This window comes from Mustelus asterias, chromosome 21 (genome assembly GCF_964213995.1).
Source record: "Mustelus asterias chromosome 21, sMusAst1.hap1.1, whole genome shotgun sequence".
Classification (NCBI taxonomy): Eukaryota; Metazoa; Chordata; class Chondrichthyes; order Carcharhiniformes; family Triakidae; genus Mustelus; species Mustelus asterias.
In genome coordinates, this window is record NC_135821.1 from 60,956,339 (window position 1) to 60,974,236 (window position 17,898).

Below are 17,898 nucleotides of genomic sequence, written 5' to 3' on the forward strand. Positions count from 1 at the left end.
GGTGCTGCCTGGTTTAAAAAACAGGAAATGCTAAACTTGGCTTTGGTCGGGAAGTGGGTATGAGCGATGCCAAGGAGTACACACGCATGCACCGACGTGGACAGGGTTAGTGGGATTAAGGTCAGCTCGGAAACAAAGCATAAAAATGGGCCAAACAGAGGGGGGGGGGGGTGCCAGGGGGTAAAGGGTCAGCTCCCTCAGTGCACAGGCGCACCAAAGGGAAGGACTCACTAGAAAAACCCCACCATTAAATTGAAACGAACATCTGGGTTCTGAAGCACATCTCAAGTTACCGACATGAACGGGTCTTTCTTAATTAAAACATGCTACCGTGCAAAGGGACCTGGGGGTCCTTGTGCATGAGACGCAAAAGCCCAGTCTGCAGGTACAACAGGTGATCAAGAAGGCAAATGGGATGTTGGCCTATATTGCGAGGGGGATAGAATATAAAAGCAGGGATGTCTTGATGCACCTGTACAGGGCATTGGTGAGGCCGCAGCTGGAATACTGTGTGCAGTATTGGTCCCCTTATATGAGGAAGGATATATTGGCATTGGAGGGAGTGCAGAGAAGGTTCACCAGGTTGATACCGGAGATGAGGGGTTTGGATTATGAGGAGAGGCTGAGGAGATTGGGTTTGTACTCGTTGGAGTTTAGAAGGATGAGGGGGGATCTTATGGAGACTTATAAGATAATGCGGGGGCTGGATAGGGTGGAGGCGGAGAGATTCTTTCCACTTAGTAAGGAAGTTAAAACTAGAGGACACAGCCTCAAAATAAAGGGGGGTCGGTTTAAGACAGAGTTAAGGAGGAACTTCTTCTCCCAGAGGGTGGTGAATCTCTGGAATTCTCTGCCCACTGAGGTGGTGGAGGCTACCTCGCTGAATATGTTTAAAGCGCGGATGGATGGATTCCTGATCGGTAAGGGAATTAAGGGTTATGGGGATCAGGCGGGTAAGTGGTACTGATCCACGTCAGATCAGCCATGATCTTATTGAATGGCGGGGCAGGCTCGAGGGGCTAGATGGCCTACTCCTGCTCCTATTTCTTATGTTCTTATTTGCCAGCCAGGGTCGAGTGGATACCCGCAACTCCCAAGCTGCTGAAAGGTCAAGAAAGCAACACAGGTACATTGGGATCACTGGGCAATGACCAGCGAGGCACAGGTAGACCACAGCATCAGCACTTCCTGTTATTGTGGCAACTTCATACTTGCTGGGGAAGTAAAAAAGAATTTTTTTTTGCTGGGTTGAAGCCTGAGATCAGCCAAGCAGAAACTTCAAAAACACATCAGAACAAAAAAAATGAACTCTTTCCAAAGCCTCAAATACACCCAGAGTGGTTTTTTAAAAAAAGACAAGTGAGGATCTCCGCCTTCATCCACAGAAAATGTCTGGCACCCACCCTCCTCCCCTGAGAAACACCAATTTCAATAGATTACACTTGATAATGTAGGCAGAATTGTAAAATCAGCATCAGTTAAAAGAGCTGTCTTTTGTTTTGAATAAAAGCACCATTAGAAATCGGCAAACTCCGATTCAGACCAGTAAACATGCAACAGAGGATCAATCCACCATACATACTGCCACGAGGAACTAGAGGGAGTCTCGCCACCATGGAACTGTATTCGCACCCCCTTCCCCGGCCTGCCCACCCTCTGTTCTGGGCATGGTTCTGCATATGCCCACCGATCCCTCAATCGAGCCGCCATTCTTCAATGCAAGCACTTGCTGGATGTGTGTCGGCAAGAGGCAAGGCAACTGATACTCTTTCACCCCCACCCTTCCCGACCCCTGATCCCACAGGCACCAAGGCTATTGATGTATCCTGGTGGTGATTTAATGATTCAAGAGACAGGACCCAGCACAGCCAGTGAAAGTAGCTCAGTGTTAGGCGTTTAGGAATCCAAGTCGCACTGTGTGGAAGCTCTCTCTCTCTTTTAAAAATAGGTTTTTAAAAAATCTTCTGCAATAGTTAATTTGCAGTGTATGTTGATGATGACAATTGGGAGATGGAATTGGTGAGGCAGTAAGCGAGAATTAAGAGCAGTAGGCCATTCAGCCATGAATTTGCTCTGCCAGCCAACAAGATCATGGCTGATCTGAGTGTGCCCTCAACTCCACATTCTGTGTCTGTGTCTCTCCCCGCCCCCCTCCCTCGACCCACCCACCCACCACCACACCCCTACCCTCCCTCGTCAATCAAAAATCTAACTCAGCCTTGAATATGTTCAATGATCCAGCCTCCACTGCAGTCTAGGGAAGGGAATTCCACAGACTGAGAGAGAGAGTGAACCTCACAGTGACAGGTCCCTTTCCCTCAGGACAGTGACTTCATGATGTGGCGGTCAGCATTATTGACCAAATTAGGGGTTAATTCAGCTCCCGCTCACTGATCGGCTTGGTGACTTACTCCAGCCTATTGTGCACTCTGCCCAAAGGGGAAATTGGGTTTGATAATGGGCGCAGCAATCAGAACCTTGTCTGTCGAGATGGGAAACCTCTCTCTTTTTATTGAGTTCTTGGGCATTATACAGAACAAGGAACGCTCTGGATCCCACTACCTCATGGGGTGCCCTGTCCGTGTGCCCAAAGATACGTGGGTTGGAGAAGCAACCTGCACAATCACAGGAGGGCTGGCAACAAAAAGTCCCAACCCCTTAGTCAGTCTCAAATCTGACAATGCAGAACCCATGAATCCCAAGTATCCTTCAAGTGAATCCTCTGAGTGCAGCACAATCAGCCTAAAACCGGGTGGTGGAAGGGGGGCAAACGATACTGGCACAGTGCCTCTTTTTACTCGTTTCTGAAATGGAGCCACAGTGACATCATTGCAGTTTTGGTGCCAGTGGGTTGGGGGGGGGTTGCAAGAAATCTTAAAATAGGTGGAATTAAAAGATGAACGAGGGGACCAACACCCATTAAATAATGAGTAAGAACTCAGTTGCGGGGTGCAAGGGCGGCACGGTAGCACAGTGGTTAGCACTGCTGCTTCACAGCTCCAGGGACCTGGGTTCGATTCCCGGCTTGGGTCACTGTCTGTGTGGAGTTTGCACATTCTCCTCGTGTCTGCGTGGGTTTCCTCCGGGTGCTCCGGTTTCCTCCCACAGTCCAAAGATGTGCGGGTTAGGTTGATTGGCCAGGTTAAAAATTGCCCCTTAGAGTCCTGAGATGTGTAGGTTAGAGGGATTAGCGGGTAAATATGTGGGGGTAGGGCCTGGGTGGGATTGTGGTCGGTGCAGACTCGATGGGCCGAACGGCCTCCTTCTGCACTGTAGGGTTTCTATGATTTCTATGAAGATGGGGCTAAAAGAAAATAATAAAACAGTGGTGGGGCAGGGTGCGGGGGGGGGGGGGGGGGGAATGCAGTCTAAGCATCTACCTGTCCTACTTTATCCCTGCATGTGCATCAGTTACAAATGAGGCTTCTGATGGGCACCACTGTGACCAAGTGCAACAAATCGACAACAAACACCCGTGACGGCAGCATGGCGAGACTCCCTCTTTGAACCCGCTGTGCGCCCCATGCGCGTGTAAAACAGGCAGTACAGACTCCCAAGCCAGGAGGAGCAGGCCCTGGCCCCACACCCGCCCCAGCCCCTCCCCCACAACCAATCCTTTGGATTCCAGCGGCTCGTCGCGACCGTCAAGCACCTGCCAACTCCCAAGGTGCCATGAACATGCCGGCAGCAAGTTTGGTGTTGCCCCTTTAAGTGGTCAAGGGTAAACAGTCGGGGGCCACTGTCTTCCTCTGCAGTCAATCGATACCGTCACGATCACCTTTGAGAAAATAACACCTTTGGACGGCAGAGCTGTGGGGGTGGATGGGGGAGGGAGGGTAGAGTGGATGCGGCTAGTTGCGGAGCAGTTCGTCCAGGTCATAGGAATCAAAGAGGTCGCTGACCCCTTCCCCGTCCTCCAGGCTCCACAGGTAGTCCTCTCTGTCCAAGGGCGGTGAGAAGCTGACGAAAGGGGCGTCACCGAACGATGTGGAAGGGAGTTGGTCCTCTGTCTGCTGGAGGAGATGATGGGGTAAGCCAAGGACACCATCTTCACAGTCTAGCAGCGAACTTGGCAAGACTGGCTTCAGGTCGTCTGAGGGGAGAAATAAATAAATTCAGTCTCTGGATGGGAGTCTGACTGACAGAGCACAATTCCCCTATCCCCAGGATTATTAATTAGATAGCAATAGGCCATTCAGCCCCTCAGTACTGTTCAGCCTTTCAATTGGGTCATGGCTGATCTGTACCTTGGATCAATCCACCCACCTTGGAATTATAGAATCCCTACAGTGCAGAAGGAGACCATTCTGCCCATCAAGCCTGCACCAACTACGATCCCACCCAGGCCCTATCCCTGTAACTTCACTTATATACCCCTCTAAAACACCTGACACTAATTTATCATGGCCAATCCACCTAACCTGCATATCTTTGGACCATGGGAGAAAACTGGGACACCCGGAGGAAACCCACGCAGACACGGGGAGAACATGCAAACTCCGCACAGACAGATAGTCACCCAAAACTGGAATTGAACCCAGATCCCTGGCGCTGAGGCAGCAGTGCCAACCACTGTGCCACCCCTGAATAAATCACAGCATGATACAGAGGGAGGCCATTTGGCCCATTGTGCTCGTGCCTTGGTTCCAGAACCCTTGACTCTCAAAAATCTATCAACGTGAACTTTCATTTGAGCCTTGGTCTCCACGGTTGCTTGAGGGAAGAGTTGCCGATTTCTGCTAGGGTGCGAGTGTGTGAGTAGCAATGCTTTCTGACATCATTCTGGAATGGTCCACCTCTGTAATTTCCCAATTTCACCCACCCATGTTCTAGACTCCCCTCAGAAAAAAAATGCTTCTGTCCATCTATCTGCTCAGTTTCATCATCCCAAACACCTCCACCTGATCACTGCCCTCTCTTTCATACTCGGGGGAATACAAGCCCAGCCGAGACAAGTGGTTTGCAGTTGGACCCTTTTAGCTCCAATGTCATTCTGGTGAATCTGCAATGCACCCCCTCCACTGCCAATATTTCTTTCTCCAGGTACAGTTCCCAGGACTTTTGTGATTTATATAAACGATCTGGAAGAAGGTGTAACTGGGGTGATCAGTAAGTTTGCGGATGACACGAAAATGGCTGGACTTGCAGATAGTGAGGAGCATTGTCAGAGGCTACAGAAGGATATAGATAGGCTGGAAATTTGGGCAAAGAAATGGCAGATGGAGTTCAATCCAGATAAATGCGAAGTGATGCATTTTGGTAGAACTAACGTAGGGGGGGGGGAGCTATACGATAAATGGCAGAACCATAAAGGGTGTAGATACGCAGAGGGACCTGGGAGTGCAAGTCCACAGATCCTTGAAGGTGACGTCACAGGTGGAGAAGGTAGTGAATAAGGCATATGGCATGCTTGCCTTTATAGGACGGGGCATAGAGTATAAAAGTTGGGGTCTGATGTTGCAGTTGTATAGAATGTTGGTTCGGCCACATTTGGAATACTGCGCCCAGTTCTGGTCGCCACGCTACCGGAAGGACGTGGAGGCTTTAGAGAGAGTACAGAGGAGGTTTACCAGGATGTTGCCTGGTATGGAAGGGCTTAGTTATGAGGAGAGATTGGGTAAACTGGGGTTGTTCTCACTGGAAAGACGGAGGATGAGGGGTGACCTAATAGAGGTGTATAAAATTATGAAAGGCATAGATAGGGTGAACGGTGGGAAGCTTTTTCCCAGGTCGGTGGTGACGTTCACGAGGGGTCATAGGTTCAAGGTGAGGGGGGTGGGGGGGTGGAGGGAGGTTTAAACACAGATATCAGAAGGACGTAGTTTACGCAGAGGGTGGTGGGGGCCTGGAATGCGCTGCCGGGCAAGGTGGTGGAGGCGGACACACTGGGAACGTTTAAGACTTATCTAGATAGCCACATGAACGGAGTGGGAATGGAGGAATACAAAAGAATGGTCTAGTTTGGACCAGGGAGCGGCGTGGGCTTGGAGGGCCGAAGGGCCTGTTCCTGTGCTGTATTGTTCTTTGTTCTTTTGACCGAACAAAGGTCTTTGAAACAGGATGTGTACATACAGCTGTTACAGTTGAAGGGTTTGCCTTACGAGGAAAGGTTGAACAAGTTAGGCCTATACTCATGGGAGATTAGAAGAATGAGAGGTGATCGTACTAATCACTGTTGAAACAGAAACTCTGCTCCTGTTTCTTTACCTTGCACTGGAACTCCACATTTCTGGCCCAGATTCCTGAACTAGACCTCGAGAGGGAGGTAGCTGTTCTGGAAGTTCTTCCTCGTAGTGCAGGATCACTGTGGAAAGCCAAGCCATCCCTTTTTACAGCACTAGCTGCCATATTTGGTACATCTTCATTCACTAACACAATGAAAAGCTTTGAGACATTGGAACAACTTTTCACCTTGTTCGAGAATGAGTTTGAGAGTGGTGGGATGGTGATGAGGTCAGGTCGTGGCAGGAGTCAGATTGGGCCAGGGGAGGAGATCAGTGAGAGAGTGAATCTGCACACTTACCCAGGATTTAGAACTACTGAGTGTCTACCAAGCAGTTCCTGGGTAACTATCCAGGTTAGCAAGTCAGAAGTCGTTCCTCTCAGAGTAGGAAGTTTTCTCGAAGGGTTCTGGATACAGGGGAATTGTCCATCAGAAACCCAGAGTTCCCAGGCAATCCCCATGTCGTCAGTGCATTGGGATTTCTGGGGGTCCCACAGCACATCCTGGGAGGGCGGGTGGTGCCCCCGGCACTGCCCAAGGGACACTGAGCGTGCGCCCAGATCGGCACATGCGTAGTGGCCCGCTCAGTGCGCTGATTTCAGCCTCTCCAGTGGAAATAGGCCCCGCCCACTGAAATTTAATGATATTCACGCTGGTGGCCTCTGCAGAGCACAGAGTGTGGGGGAGATTCTTCTCTGAACTCCCACTGAAAAGACCAACGTCAATTACTCCAGTTTTCCTGCGAATTCGACACTTAGAATTTTTGTGTGAGAATTTTGCCCACGAGCTTTCCTCAGACAAGATGGAAATGAGGAGGAATTCCTTCATTCAGAGGGTCTTTGGAATTCTCTTCCAGAGAATGCGAGCGAGCAAGTGGAGTTACAGCCAAAATCAGATCAACCACGATTTTACTGAATGGGGGAGCAGGCTCAATGGGCCAAATTTTGTTTTTATTCATTCATGGGACATGGGCATCGCTGGCTGGTCAGCATTTATTGCCCATCCTAGTTGCCCAAGGGCAGTCGAGAGTCAACCACATTGCTGTGACTCTGGAGTCACGTGTAGGCCAGACCTGTTAAGGACGGCAGAATTCCTTCCCTAAAGGACATTAGTGAACCAGTTGTGTTTTTCTGACAATCGACAATGGTTTCATGGTCATCAGTAGATTCTTAATTCCAGAAATTTTTTATTGAATTTAAATTCCACCATCTGCCGTGGCAGGATTCCAACCCGTATCTCCAGAACATTAGCCGAGTTTCTGGATTAATAGTCTAGCGATAATACCACTAGGCCATAGCCTATTGTTGATCTTCTAAATTATTTGTGCCAGTTAGTTACATGGATCTCCACATTACTCTGCTACTCCGCCTCTGAACTTCTTACTATTTTAAAAAACACTCTGATCGATCCTTCCCACGCCTGAAGCGGATGGCCCCAGGCTTGGAACCCCCGCCCCTCACGCGAACTCACCTTCCTCTTTGATTTCAAGTTTGCAGGCGATTTTCGGATAATCCCGTGGGCTCTGGCTCTGAGGCCGTGCCCCCAGCTCGGTCTTCGGGAAGGCCGCAGAGAAGCCGCCACCTTCCTTCTTGGGCGTGCTGTGCTTCGTCGGGCTGTTCTCCTCGGCCACTTCCTCGGGACACAGGTACACCTCGATCGGACCGTTGGTGCTCTTCAGGTAAATTTGGAGGTTCTCCTGCTGAGGGAGTACAGGCTGTTGGTCAGTCTCAGCGGCCAGAACCTCCAGTCCCAACCACTTGCACGTTAATTATAGGCCGGTGAGCTTGACGTCCGTGGTAGGGAAGTTGTTGGAGAGGATTCTTAGAGATAGGATGTATGCGCATTTAGAAAGGAATAAACTCATTAACGATAGTCAGCATGGTTTTGTGAGAGGGAGGTCATGCCTCACTAACCTGGTGGAGGTTTTTGAAGAAAAAGTGACTAGAATGGTTGACGAGGGAAGGGCCGTGGATGTCGTCTATATGGACTTTAGTAAAGCGTTTGACAAAGTCCCTCATGGTAGGTTGGTGCAAAAGGTTGGATCTCATGGGATAAAGGGGGAGGTGGCTAGATGGGTGGAGAACTGGCTTGGTCACAGAAGACAGAGGGCGTTAGTGGAAGGGTCTTTTTCCGGCTGGATGCCTGTGACTATTGGTGTTCCACAGGGCTCTGTATTGGGAACTCTGCTGTTTGTGATTTATATAAACGATCTGGAAAAAGGTGTAACTGGGGTGATCAGTAAGTTTGCGGATGACATGAAAATGGCTGGACTTGCAGATAGTGAGGAACATTGTCAGAGACTACAGAAGGATATAGATAGGCTGGAAATTTGGGCAAAGAAATGGCAGATGGAGTTCAATCCAGATAAATGCGAAGTGATGCATTTTGGTAGAACTAACGTACGGGGGAGCTATACGATAAATGGCAGAACCATAAAGGGTGTAGATACGCAGAGGGACCTGGGTGTGCAAGTCCACAGATCCTTGAAGGTGACGTCACAGATGGAGAAGGTAGTGAATAAGGCATATGGCATGCTTGCCTTTATAGGCCAGGGCATAGAGTATAAAAGTTGGGGTCTGATGTTGCAGTTGTATAGAACGTTGGTTCGGCCACATTTGGAATACTGCGCCCAGTTCTGGTCGCCACACTACCAGAAGGACGTGGAGGCTTTAGAGAGAGTACAGAGGAGGTTTACCAGGATGTTGCCTGGTATGGAAGGGCTTAGTTATGAGGAGAGATTGGGTAAACTGGGGTTGTTCTCACTGGAAAGATGGAGGATGAGAGGTGACCTAATAGAGGTGTATAGAATTATGAAAGGCATAGATAGGGTGAACAGTGGGAAGCTTTTTCCCAGGTCGGTGGTGACGTTCACGAGGGGTCATAGGTTCAAGGTGAGGGGGGGGGGGGGGGGGGGGAGGAGAGAGGAGGAGAGAGAGAGGTTTAACATGGATATCAGAAGGACGTATTTTACACAGAGGGTGATGGGGGCCTGGAATGCGCTGCCGGGCAAGGTGGTGGAGGCGGACACACTGGGAACGTTTAAGACTTATCTAGATAGCCACATGAACGGAGTGGGAATGGAGGGATACAAAAGAATGGTCTAGTTTGGACCAGGGAGCGGCATGGGCTTGGAGGGCGGAAGGGCCTGTTCCTGTGCTGTATTGTTCTTTGTTAAAGACTCAAGGTGCGACATTCCCCCCAGTACCTGTTTACACTTGCAGGTGGCACTGCGATTGGACATCTCATAGAAACAGAGAAAATAGCAGTTGTGGGCCATTCGGCCCTTCGAGTCATCCCTCCCATTCATTTTGATCATCAGATTCAATTACCTGATCCTGTCCTCCCCTATATCCCTCAATCCCTTCAGCCCACACATAGTCTTGCCCTCAACTACTTTCTGTGGTAGTGAATTTCAGATTCACCACTCTCTGGGTGAAGAAATGTCTCCTCACCTCAATCGCAAAAGGTTTACCCCTTGTCCTCAACTATGATCCCTAGTTCTGGACTCCCTGGAATCTCCTCTGCCTAACCTTGTTAAAATTTTATAAGTTTTTATGAGATCCTCTCTCACCCTTCTAAACTCCATCGAATATAATCCTAACTGACTTAGTCTCTCCTCATATGACAGACCTGCCATCCCAGGAATCAGCCTGGTAAACCTTCGCTGTACTCCCTCTATAGCAAGGACATCCTTCCTCAGGTAAGGACATCAAAACCACACACAATACTCCAGGTGTGGCCTCACCAATGCCCTATACAATTGCAGCAAAACATCCCAATTCCTATACTCAAATCCTCTGGCTACGAAGACCAACATACCATTTGCCTTCTTCACTGCCTAACTATTTGCATTTATATAGCACCTTGTGGAACAACAACAAAAATGAGCAGGAAGAGATCTACCACTGAGCCCGAGAACAGGATGACCAAAAGCTTAGTCAGGAGTGAGATTTTATGGAGCATTTGAAAAGGAGGAGAGGGGGAGCGAGGCAGACATTTGGGGAAAGAATGAGAGTTGAAACCATGAAAAATCGGGTACGCACAAGAGGTCTGATTAGAGGAGCACCCAGATCTCAGAGGGTTGGAGGTTACGGAGATGGAAGGGTGGAAGGCAGCAGCAAAGATTGGGGGGGGGGGCGGGCCAACATAGAACAGTATAGCACAGGAACAGGCCCTTCGGCCCACAATGTTGTGCTGATTTTTATGCCAAATTAAACTAATCCCTTCTGCCTGCCTTTGACCCATGTCCCTCTGTTCCTTGCATATTCACGTGCTTATTTAAAAGCCCCCTAAACTCCCCCATCGTATCTGCCTGTACCACCACCCCTGGCAGCGCGTTCCAGACACCTACCGTCCTCTGTGTAAGAAATTTGCCCCTCTCACCTTAAGTGTATGCCCCCTGGTATTAGATATTTCAACTCTGGAGAAAATGATTCTGACTGTCAACCCTATCTATGCCTCTCATAATTTTATAGACTTCTATCAGGTCTCCCCTCAGCCTCTGCCGCTCCAGAGAAAACAACCCCAGTTTGTCCAGCCTCTCCTTATAGTTCATACCCTCTAATCCAGGCAGCATCCTGTTAAACCTCTTCTACACCCTCTCCAAAGCCTCCACATCCTTCCTGTAATGTGGTGACCAGAATTGAACACAATACTCTTAAGTGCGGCCTAACCAAAGTTTTATAAAGTAGTAACATGACATTCTGACTCTTGTACTCAACTCCCCAACCTATAAATGCAAGCATGCCATACGCCTTCTTTACCACCCTATCTACTGGTGTGGCCACTATGTGGGAGCTATGGAACCCCAAGAGCCCTCTGTGCTATTCAGGGTCTTGCCATGTACTGAACAGGGGCTGGAGTGTGGCGACTAGCGGATTTTTTGCAGTGTTGTTAAAGTAAGTCTACTTGCGAGACTGATGAATAAACTTTAACCTACTTACCCTTGTAAGAAGTCTCACAACACCAGGTTAAAGTCCAACAGGTTTATTTGATATCACAAGCTTTCGGAGTGCTGCCCCTTCATCAGGTGATCAGGTCACTCACCTGATGATGGGGCAGCACTCCGAAAGCTTGTGATATCAAATAAACCTGTTGGACTTTAACCTGGTGTTGAGAGACTTCTTACTGTGCCCACCCCAGTCCAACACCGGCATCTCCACATCATTACTTACCCTTAACATTTGATCTCCCAAAGTTCAGCGCCTCACACTTGCCCAGATTAAACTCCATCTGCCATTTCCCCGTCCGTATCTGCAACTGATCTATATCCTGCTGTATCCTTTGACAACCTTCCACACTATCCACAACTCCACCCATCTGCGTCTACAAACTTACTAACCCACTTATCAGGATACAACTGTTAGAAAAGATGCAGAAGAGATTGATAAGGACTGCCAAAATTGGAAAATTTTAGATATGAACAAAGATTGGATTATTTGTTTTCTTTGGAACAGAAGAGAGTTAATTGGGGTGTATAAAAGTGAGTTGCAAGATTAAGTGGACAGGAATGACTAAATAAAAATCACTTGAACATGCACTTGAGGTGCCATTGCCTGCAGGGCTATGTACTAATGGATGGACAATGGCACGGGGGCGGCACGGTAGCACAGTGGTTAGCACTGCTGCTTCATGGCTCCAGGGACCTGGGTTCGATTCCCGGCTTGGGTCACTGTCTGTGTGGAGTTTGCACATTCTCCCCGTGTCTGCGTGGGTTTCCTCCGGGTGCTCCGGTTTCCTCCCAAAGTTCAAAGATGTGCGGGTTAGGTCGATTGGCCATGCTAAAAATTGCCCCTTAGTGTCCTGAGGTGTGTAGGTTAGAGGGACTAGCGGGTAAATATGTAGGGATATGGGGTAGGGCCTGAGTGGGATTGTGGTCGGTGCAGACTTGATGAGCCGAATGGCCTCTTTCTGCACTGTAGGGATTCTATGATTTAGGGACTTGGACACAAAAAGTGCAAATTTCAAAATTCAAGGTTCTGTTAGTTGTAACCATTACATGTTTAAATGTAAGCAGTGGACATTGATCCATCATATTGTGATTCCATCCTGGCCACTAGGTGGCTCTACAGCTCTATAAACGAGGCTAAATCTTTATCCATGGTAAATTCGGAACAGAAGGCCATTCGGCCCCTTGCACCCGTTCCACCATTCAACAGGGTCGCAACTAAACTGCATCTCAATTCCATCCACCTCTCCCGACTCCAGATCATTTTGTACCCTAGTCTAGCAAAGATGTATTGATCGCAGATTTAAAATTATTAATCGACTGCTTTTTGTGTGTGTGATCCACACTGGGTGAAGCAACATCTGCTAAGGTTTGTCCCGAATAAAAACAAGACGCTAGAAATACTCAAATCGGTCTGGCAGCCTCTGTGGAGAAAGAAAGAGTTAACGCTTCTGACCAGTGACCGGGCATCAGAATTGGGACACGTCAGGAATGTAATAGGCTTTCAGCGAGTGAGAGAGATAAAGTGTGGGCAAGAGAATGTTTGGAAGGCCCTCCAGAATGGCCTGGTTCTAATATTTAGGTCATGTCACTCTCTGACCCAGCGGAAAAGGTTTCTCTGTGTCTATCTTGTCAAAGTGGAAAACAAATACCTCACTGATTGCCTCTTAACCTTCACTATAACATGGCGTGGACTTATTCTGCGCGTGGGGGTGAGAGAGGGAAGGAGAGCATTGATTAACTCCGCTCACTGTACCTCCTTTGACCAGCAGATCCGACCCTCTTGTCCAGTATTCTGCCTGGCTCTGGGGCACTGGAAGAGGGCCCCAGACCTCTCTCTTTTTTTAAAGGGCTTGGTTGGTGACCTTGTTGCCTGCAACGCTCCCTTCAGGAGTTCTGCAGATTGCCCTGGTCCTGACATCCTCCACTTCGACTGGGCCTCAGTACCCGAGTCAGAGCTTTGTGTGGCTAGTTTGACTAAACTCATGGGCCTGTTTATCCCACATCTATATAAATCGTTAAATTGATCACCATTACATCGCTGTGTTTCACACTTTCTAACAGTGAGGACACTTCAGAACTGCTTCACTAGCGACATAAAGGTTTGGGATATCACAAGGTCACGCAAGGAGCTAAATAAGAGACATGCATTTATATAGCACCTTTCACATCACTCCAAAGAGCTTCACAAGAAATGAGGTGTAGTCACAGTTGGGAGTGTACGGAAACACAGCAGCCAATTTGCACACCGCAGTCTCTCCCAAACAGCACGCCGGAATCTTACAACAACTCAAAAGGACAGATACAGAGCTTCTTTTAAAATCAGATCCAAGACAGCACCTCTGACAGTGCAGCACTGCCTCAAAACTAAACGGGGGCGTCAGCCAAGATCTTCGTGCGCAAGTTCCTTGAGTCGGACTTGAACATTCTGAGTCAGGGTGAATGTGTTACCCACTGAGCCACAGCTTATGGGAAGAGCTGGCAGGAGAGCATGCCTTACCTCACAGATATCGGGCACCTCCAGCCTCGTCTCAGGTGGCGCCTTCACCGCGATCACCGTCTGGTCCTGGAAGCTGTCGATCGAGCGGATATCTTGATACGTGACATAAGCTAGCGTGAGCAGAGGTCAAGGCGGTAAACAGACCAATTCCAAGACAGTCAGTCACCTTCTTCCCCACCCCCACTCCTGATAGGCGGCATGACGTAGCAGACAACATAAAGACACAGGAGGCCCGTTCACTGACACTTCACCAAGCGCCGCCCCCCCCCCCCCCCCCACCCCACCACCATCTCAGGCTGAAGCACGCGCCCGTTACTGTTCAACCCTCCCCATTCCTGAAAGAGTTGCCAGGTAACAGCCCCAAAAGATTCACAAGAGACATGACTTCCATTCATGCAGCAGATTTCAAAACCTACATCATAGAATCCATACGGAGGCCATTTGGCCCATCGAGTCTGCACCAACAACAATCCCACCCAGGCCCAATGCCTGTAACCCCATTTACTTACCCTGTTAATCCCAGTGATGCTACGGGGTAATTTAGCATGGCCAATCCACCTAATCCGCACATCTTTGGACTGTGGGAGGAAATCCATGCAGACATGGGGAGAATGTGCAAACTCCACACAGAGTCATCCAAGGCCAGAATTGAACCCGGATCCCTGGCACTGAGAGGCAGCAGCGCTAACCACTGTGCTACCAGGATATCCCAAACACATTTTACACCAATGAGTTGCTTTTAATGAGCGTAGTTACTGTTGGTATGTGGGAAACGTGGCAGCCAATTTATACACAGCAATGTGATAATGAGCAGATAATCTGTTCTTTGGGGATGTTAGCTGATGGAAATGTACTAACGCAGGATGAGAAAGGAGAGAGCACGCCACAACCCCACCAGTGACACCGACACACAGTCAGTGAGAAACGGAGGGAAACCGTTAGCACGTGAAAGGATATCTCTGATTTTCCTCATCGTCTGTCAGCATTTTCAGCTGCGTGCTGCAGTTCTGGATGAGGTCGTCGAGGGATCGCTCCTTCCACATGAGGTCACTCAAATCCTGCCGGAGACACTGTTGCTTCGCCGCCACTGACGTATCTTCGAAGAGACTGCGACCCCTGTGGGAGAGAAGCAGTCAGTCAGTGAGTGAGTGAAGACCTCCTTCTCTCTGCAAGGCAGCATCTGCAAACCCCAAATCCTGGGCTTTTCCGTGTCCCAGATCCTAAACAACAAGTCGGGTTTGGAAACAGATAGTCCCTCCTGCGGCTCAATCACCAAATGCAATCACAATTTAACATCTACAAGAATGCACTCCCAATTGGTGTTGCCAGCCCTTTAGAATTCTCTGGAAAATCCAGCAAGATTATCCTCCAGGAAGCACCAACCAGGAGAAAAATCACATGGGCGTTAAAAAAATTGTCTGAACAACTTCACTTGTTGGTTATACAAACATTGGAAAAGGGGGTAGGGGGAAGTCATTTGATTATAGAATCATAGAATGTACAGTGCAGAAGGAGCCATTTGGCCCATTGAGCCGGCACCGACAACAATCCCACCCAGGTTCTATTCCTGTAACTCCCCTAGTCCCCCTGACACTAAGGGGCAATTTAATATGGCCAATCAACCTAACCCGCACATCTTTGGAGTGTGGGAGGAAATTGGAGCACCCGGAGGAAAACCCACACAAAGAACAAAGAACAGTACAGCACAGGAAACAGGCCCTTCGGCCCTCCAAGCCTGTGCCGCTCCTTGGTCCAACTAGACCATTTGTTTGTATCCCTCCATTCCCAGACTGCTCATGTGACTATCCAGGTAAGTCTTAAACGATGCCAGCGTGTCTGCCTCCATCACCCTACTTGGCAGCGCATTCCAGGCCCCCACCACCCTCTGTGTAAAAAAACATCCCTCTGATATCTGAGTTATACCTCGCCCCTCTCACCTTGAGCCCGTGACCCCTCGTGATCGTCACCTCCGACCTGGGAAAAAGCTTCCCACTGTTCACCCTATCCATACCCTTCATAATTTTGTACACCTCTATTAGGTCTCCCCTCATTCTCCGTCTTTCCAGGGAGAACAAGCCCAGTTTACCCAGTGTAAACAAGCCCAGTTTACACAGACACGGGGAGAACGTGCAAACTCCATTACCCGATGGGACGATTCGCAAACCCAATCAGGTAATGAAGAGGTTGCCCGATTTCCACTTGGCTGTGGGTGCCAATTGGATGGACGTACTGGCAGCGTTAACCCTCCCTCTGATGCCCACCCCACCCAGAATTCAAACAGGCAAAAAGTCAGAAGCAATGGGGCCCTGTGCCCAAGACAGGTCAGTGTACAGACTGCATTCTCAATGTTGGCTCCTTCAAAGAACAAAGAAAATTACAGCACAGGAACGGGCCCGTCGGCCCTCCAAACCTGCACCGACCTTGCTGCCCGACTGAACTAAAACCCCCTACCCTTCCGGGGACCATATCCCCCCCGTTCATGTATTTGTCAAGACGCCCCTCAAAAGTCACCATCAGTGTGGCTTTCCATACCCCCCCACACACATTGTTGACCACCTGCAAAGTGGCCATACCCAACTATCTAATGAGGAGGAACTCGGCCAACTTCAAGGCTGAGGAAGCTGCCACCTACCCAGAAGCACGATGATCGACCGAGTGCCAACAACAATTTACAATGATGTAGCACCTTTAACGTAGTAAGAATGCCCAAGGCGCTTCACAGGAATATAAGTCTTGGCACCAAGCCACATGAAGACAGGTAACCAAAAGCTTGGTCAAAGAAATAAATTTTTTAAAGTTTATTCATTTATTGTCACTAGTAGGGTTACATTGACACAGCAATGAAAATACTGTCACCACACTGGCGCCTGTTCGGGTACACTGAGGGAGAATTTAGCACAGCCAATGCACCTAACTAGCACGTCTATTCGGACTGAGAGAGGGCCCAAGCCGGGAATTGAACCCAGGTCCCTGGTGCTGAGAGGCAGCCGTGCTAACCACTGGGCCACCGTGCCACCCATGGACATAGAAAGGATGTTTCCTCTTGTGGATGAATCTCGAACCAAGGGGCAACAAATCAGGGGTTGCCCTTTTAAGACAGGTGAAGGGGATCTTTTCACTCAGAGTGTGTTGATGAAGGTAGGGCAGTTGATGTCATATACATGGATTTTAGTAAGGCGTTTGATAAGGTCCCCCATGGTCGGCTTATGATGAAAGTGAGGAGGTGTGGGATAGAGGGAAAGTTGGCCGATTGGATAGGAAACTGACTGTCTGATCGAAGACAGAGGGTGGTGGTGGATGGAAAATTTTCGGATTGGAGGCAGGTTGCTAGCGGAGTGCCGCAGGGATCAGTGCTTGGTCCTCTGCTCTTTGTGATTTTTATTAATGACTTGGAGGAGGGGGCTGAAGGGTAGATCAGTAAATTTGCTGATGACACCAAGATTGGTGGAGTAGTGGATGAGGTGGAGGGCTGTTGTAAGCTGCAAAGAGACATAGATAGGATGCAAAGCTGGGCTGAAAAATGGCAAATGGAGTTTAACCCTGATAAATGTGAGGTGATTCATTTTGGTAGGACTAATTTAAATGTGGATTACAGGGTCAAAGGTAGGGTTCTGAAGACTGTGGAGGAACAGAGAGATCTTGGGGTTCATATCCACAGATCTCTAAAGGTTGCCACTCAAGTGGATAGAGCTGTGAAGAAGGCCTATAGTGTGTTAGCTTTTATTAACAGGGGGTTGGATTTTAAGAGCCGTGGGGTTATGCTGCAACTGTACAGGACCTTGGTGAGACCACATTTGGAATATTGTGTGCAGTTCTGGTCACCTCACTATAAGAAGGATGTGGAAGCGGTGGAAAGAGTGCAGAGGAGATTTACCAGGATGCTGCCTGGTTTGGAGGGTAGGTCTTATGAGGAAAGGTTGAGGGAGCTAGGGCTGTTCTCTCTGGAGCGGAGGAGGCTGAGGGGAGACTTAATAGAGGTTTATAAAATGATGAAGGGGATAGATAGAGTGAACGTTCAAAGACTATTTCCTCGGGTGGATGGAGCTATTACAAGGGGACATAACTATAGAGTTCGTGGTGGGAGATACAGGAAGGATATCAGAGGTAGGTTCTTTACGCAGAGAGTGGTTGGGGTGTGGAATGGACTGCCTGCAGTGATAGTGGAGTCAGACACTTTAGGAACATTTAAGCGGTTATTGGATAGGCACATGGAGCACACCAGGATGA

At 48.9% G+C, this 17,898-nt stretch overlaps 1 protein-coding gene across 1 annotated transcript in view; it reads right to left on the reverse strand.

Annotated features, from left to right (window-relative positions):
* Window positions 1–3,660: 3,660 nt before the first annotated feature.
* Window positions 3,661–17,898, reverse strand: part of e2f2 (E2F transcription factor 2) — a 53,336-nt gene continuing 39,098 nt past the window's right edge. Inside the window, exons 4-7 of the mRNA XM_078237192.1 lie at window positions 14,629–14,787; window positions 13,672–13,786; window positions 7,694–7,922; window positions 3,661–4,093 (exon numbers count right to left, since the gene is read on the reverse strand). Coding sequence (XP_078093318.1) covers window positions 3,852–4,093; window positions 7,694–7,922; window positions 13,672–13,786; window positions 14,629–14,787 — 745 coding nt within the window. The 3' untranslated portion in view covers window positions 3,661–3,851. The remainder of the gene's footprint in view (window positions 4,094–7,693; window positions 7,923–13,671; window positions 13,787–14,628; window positions 14,788–17,898) is intronic.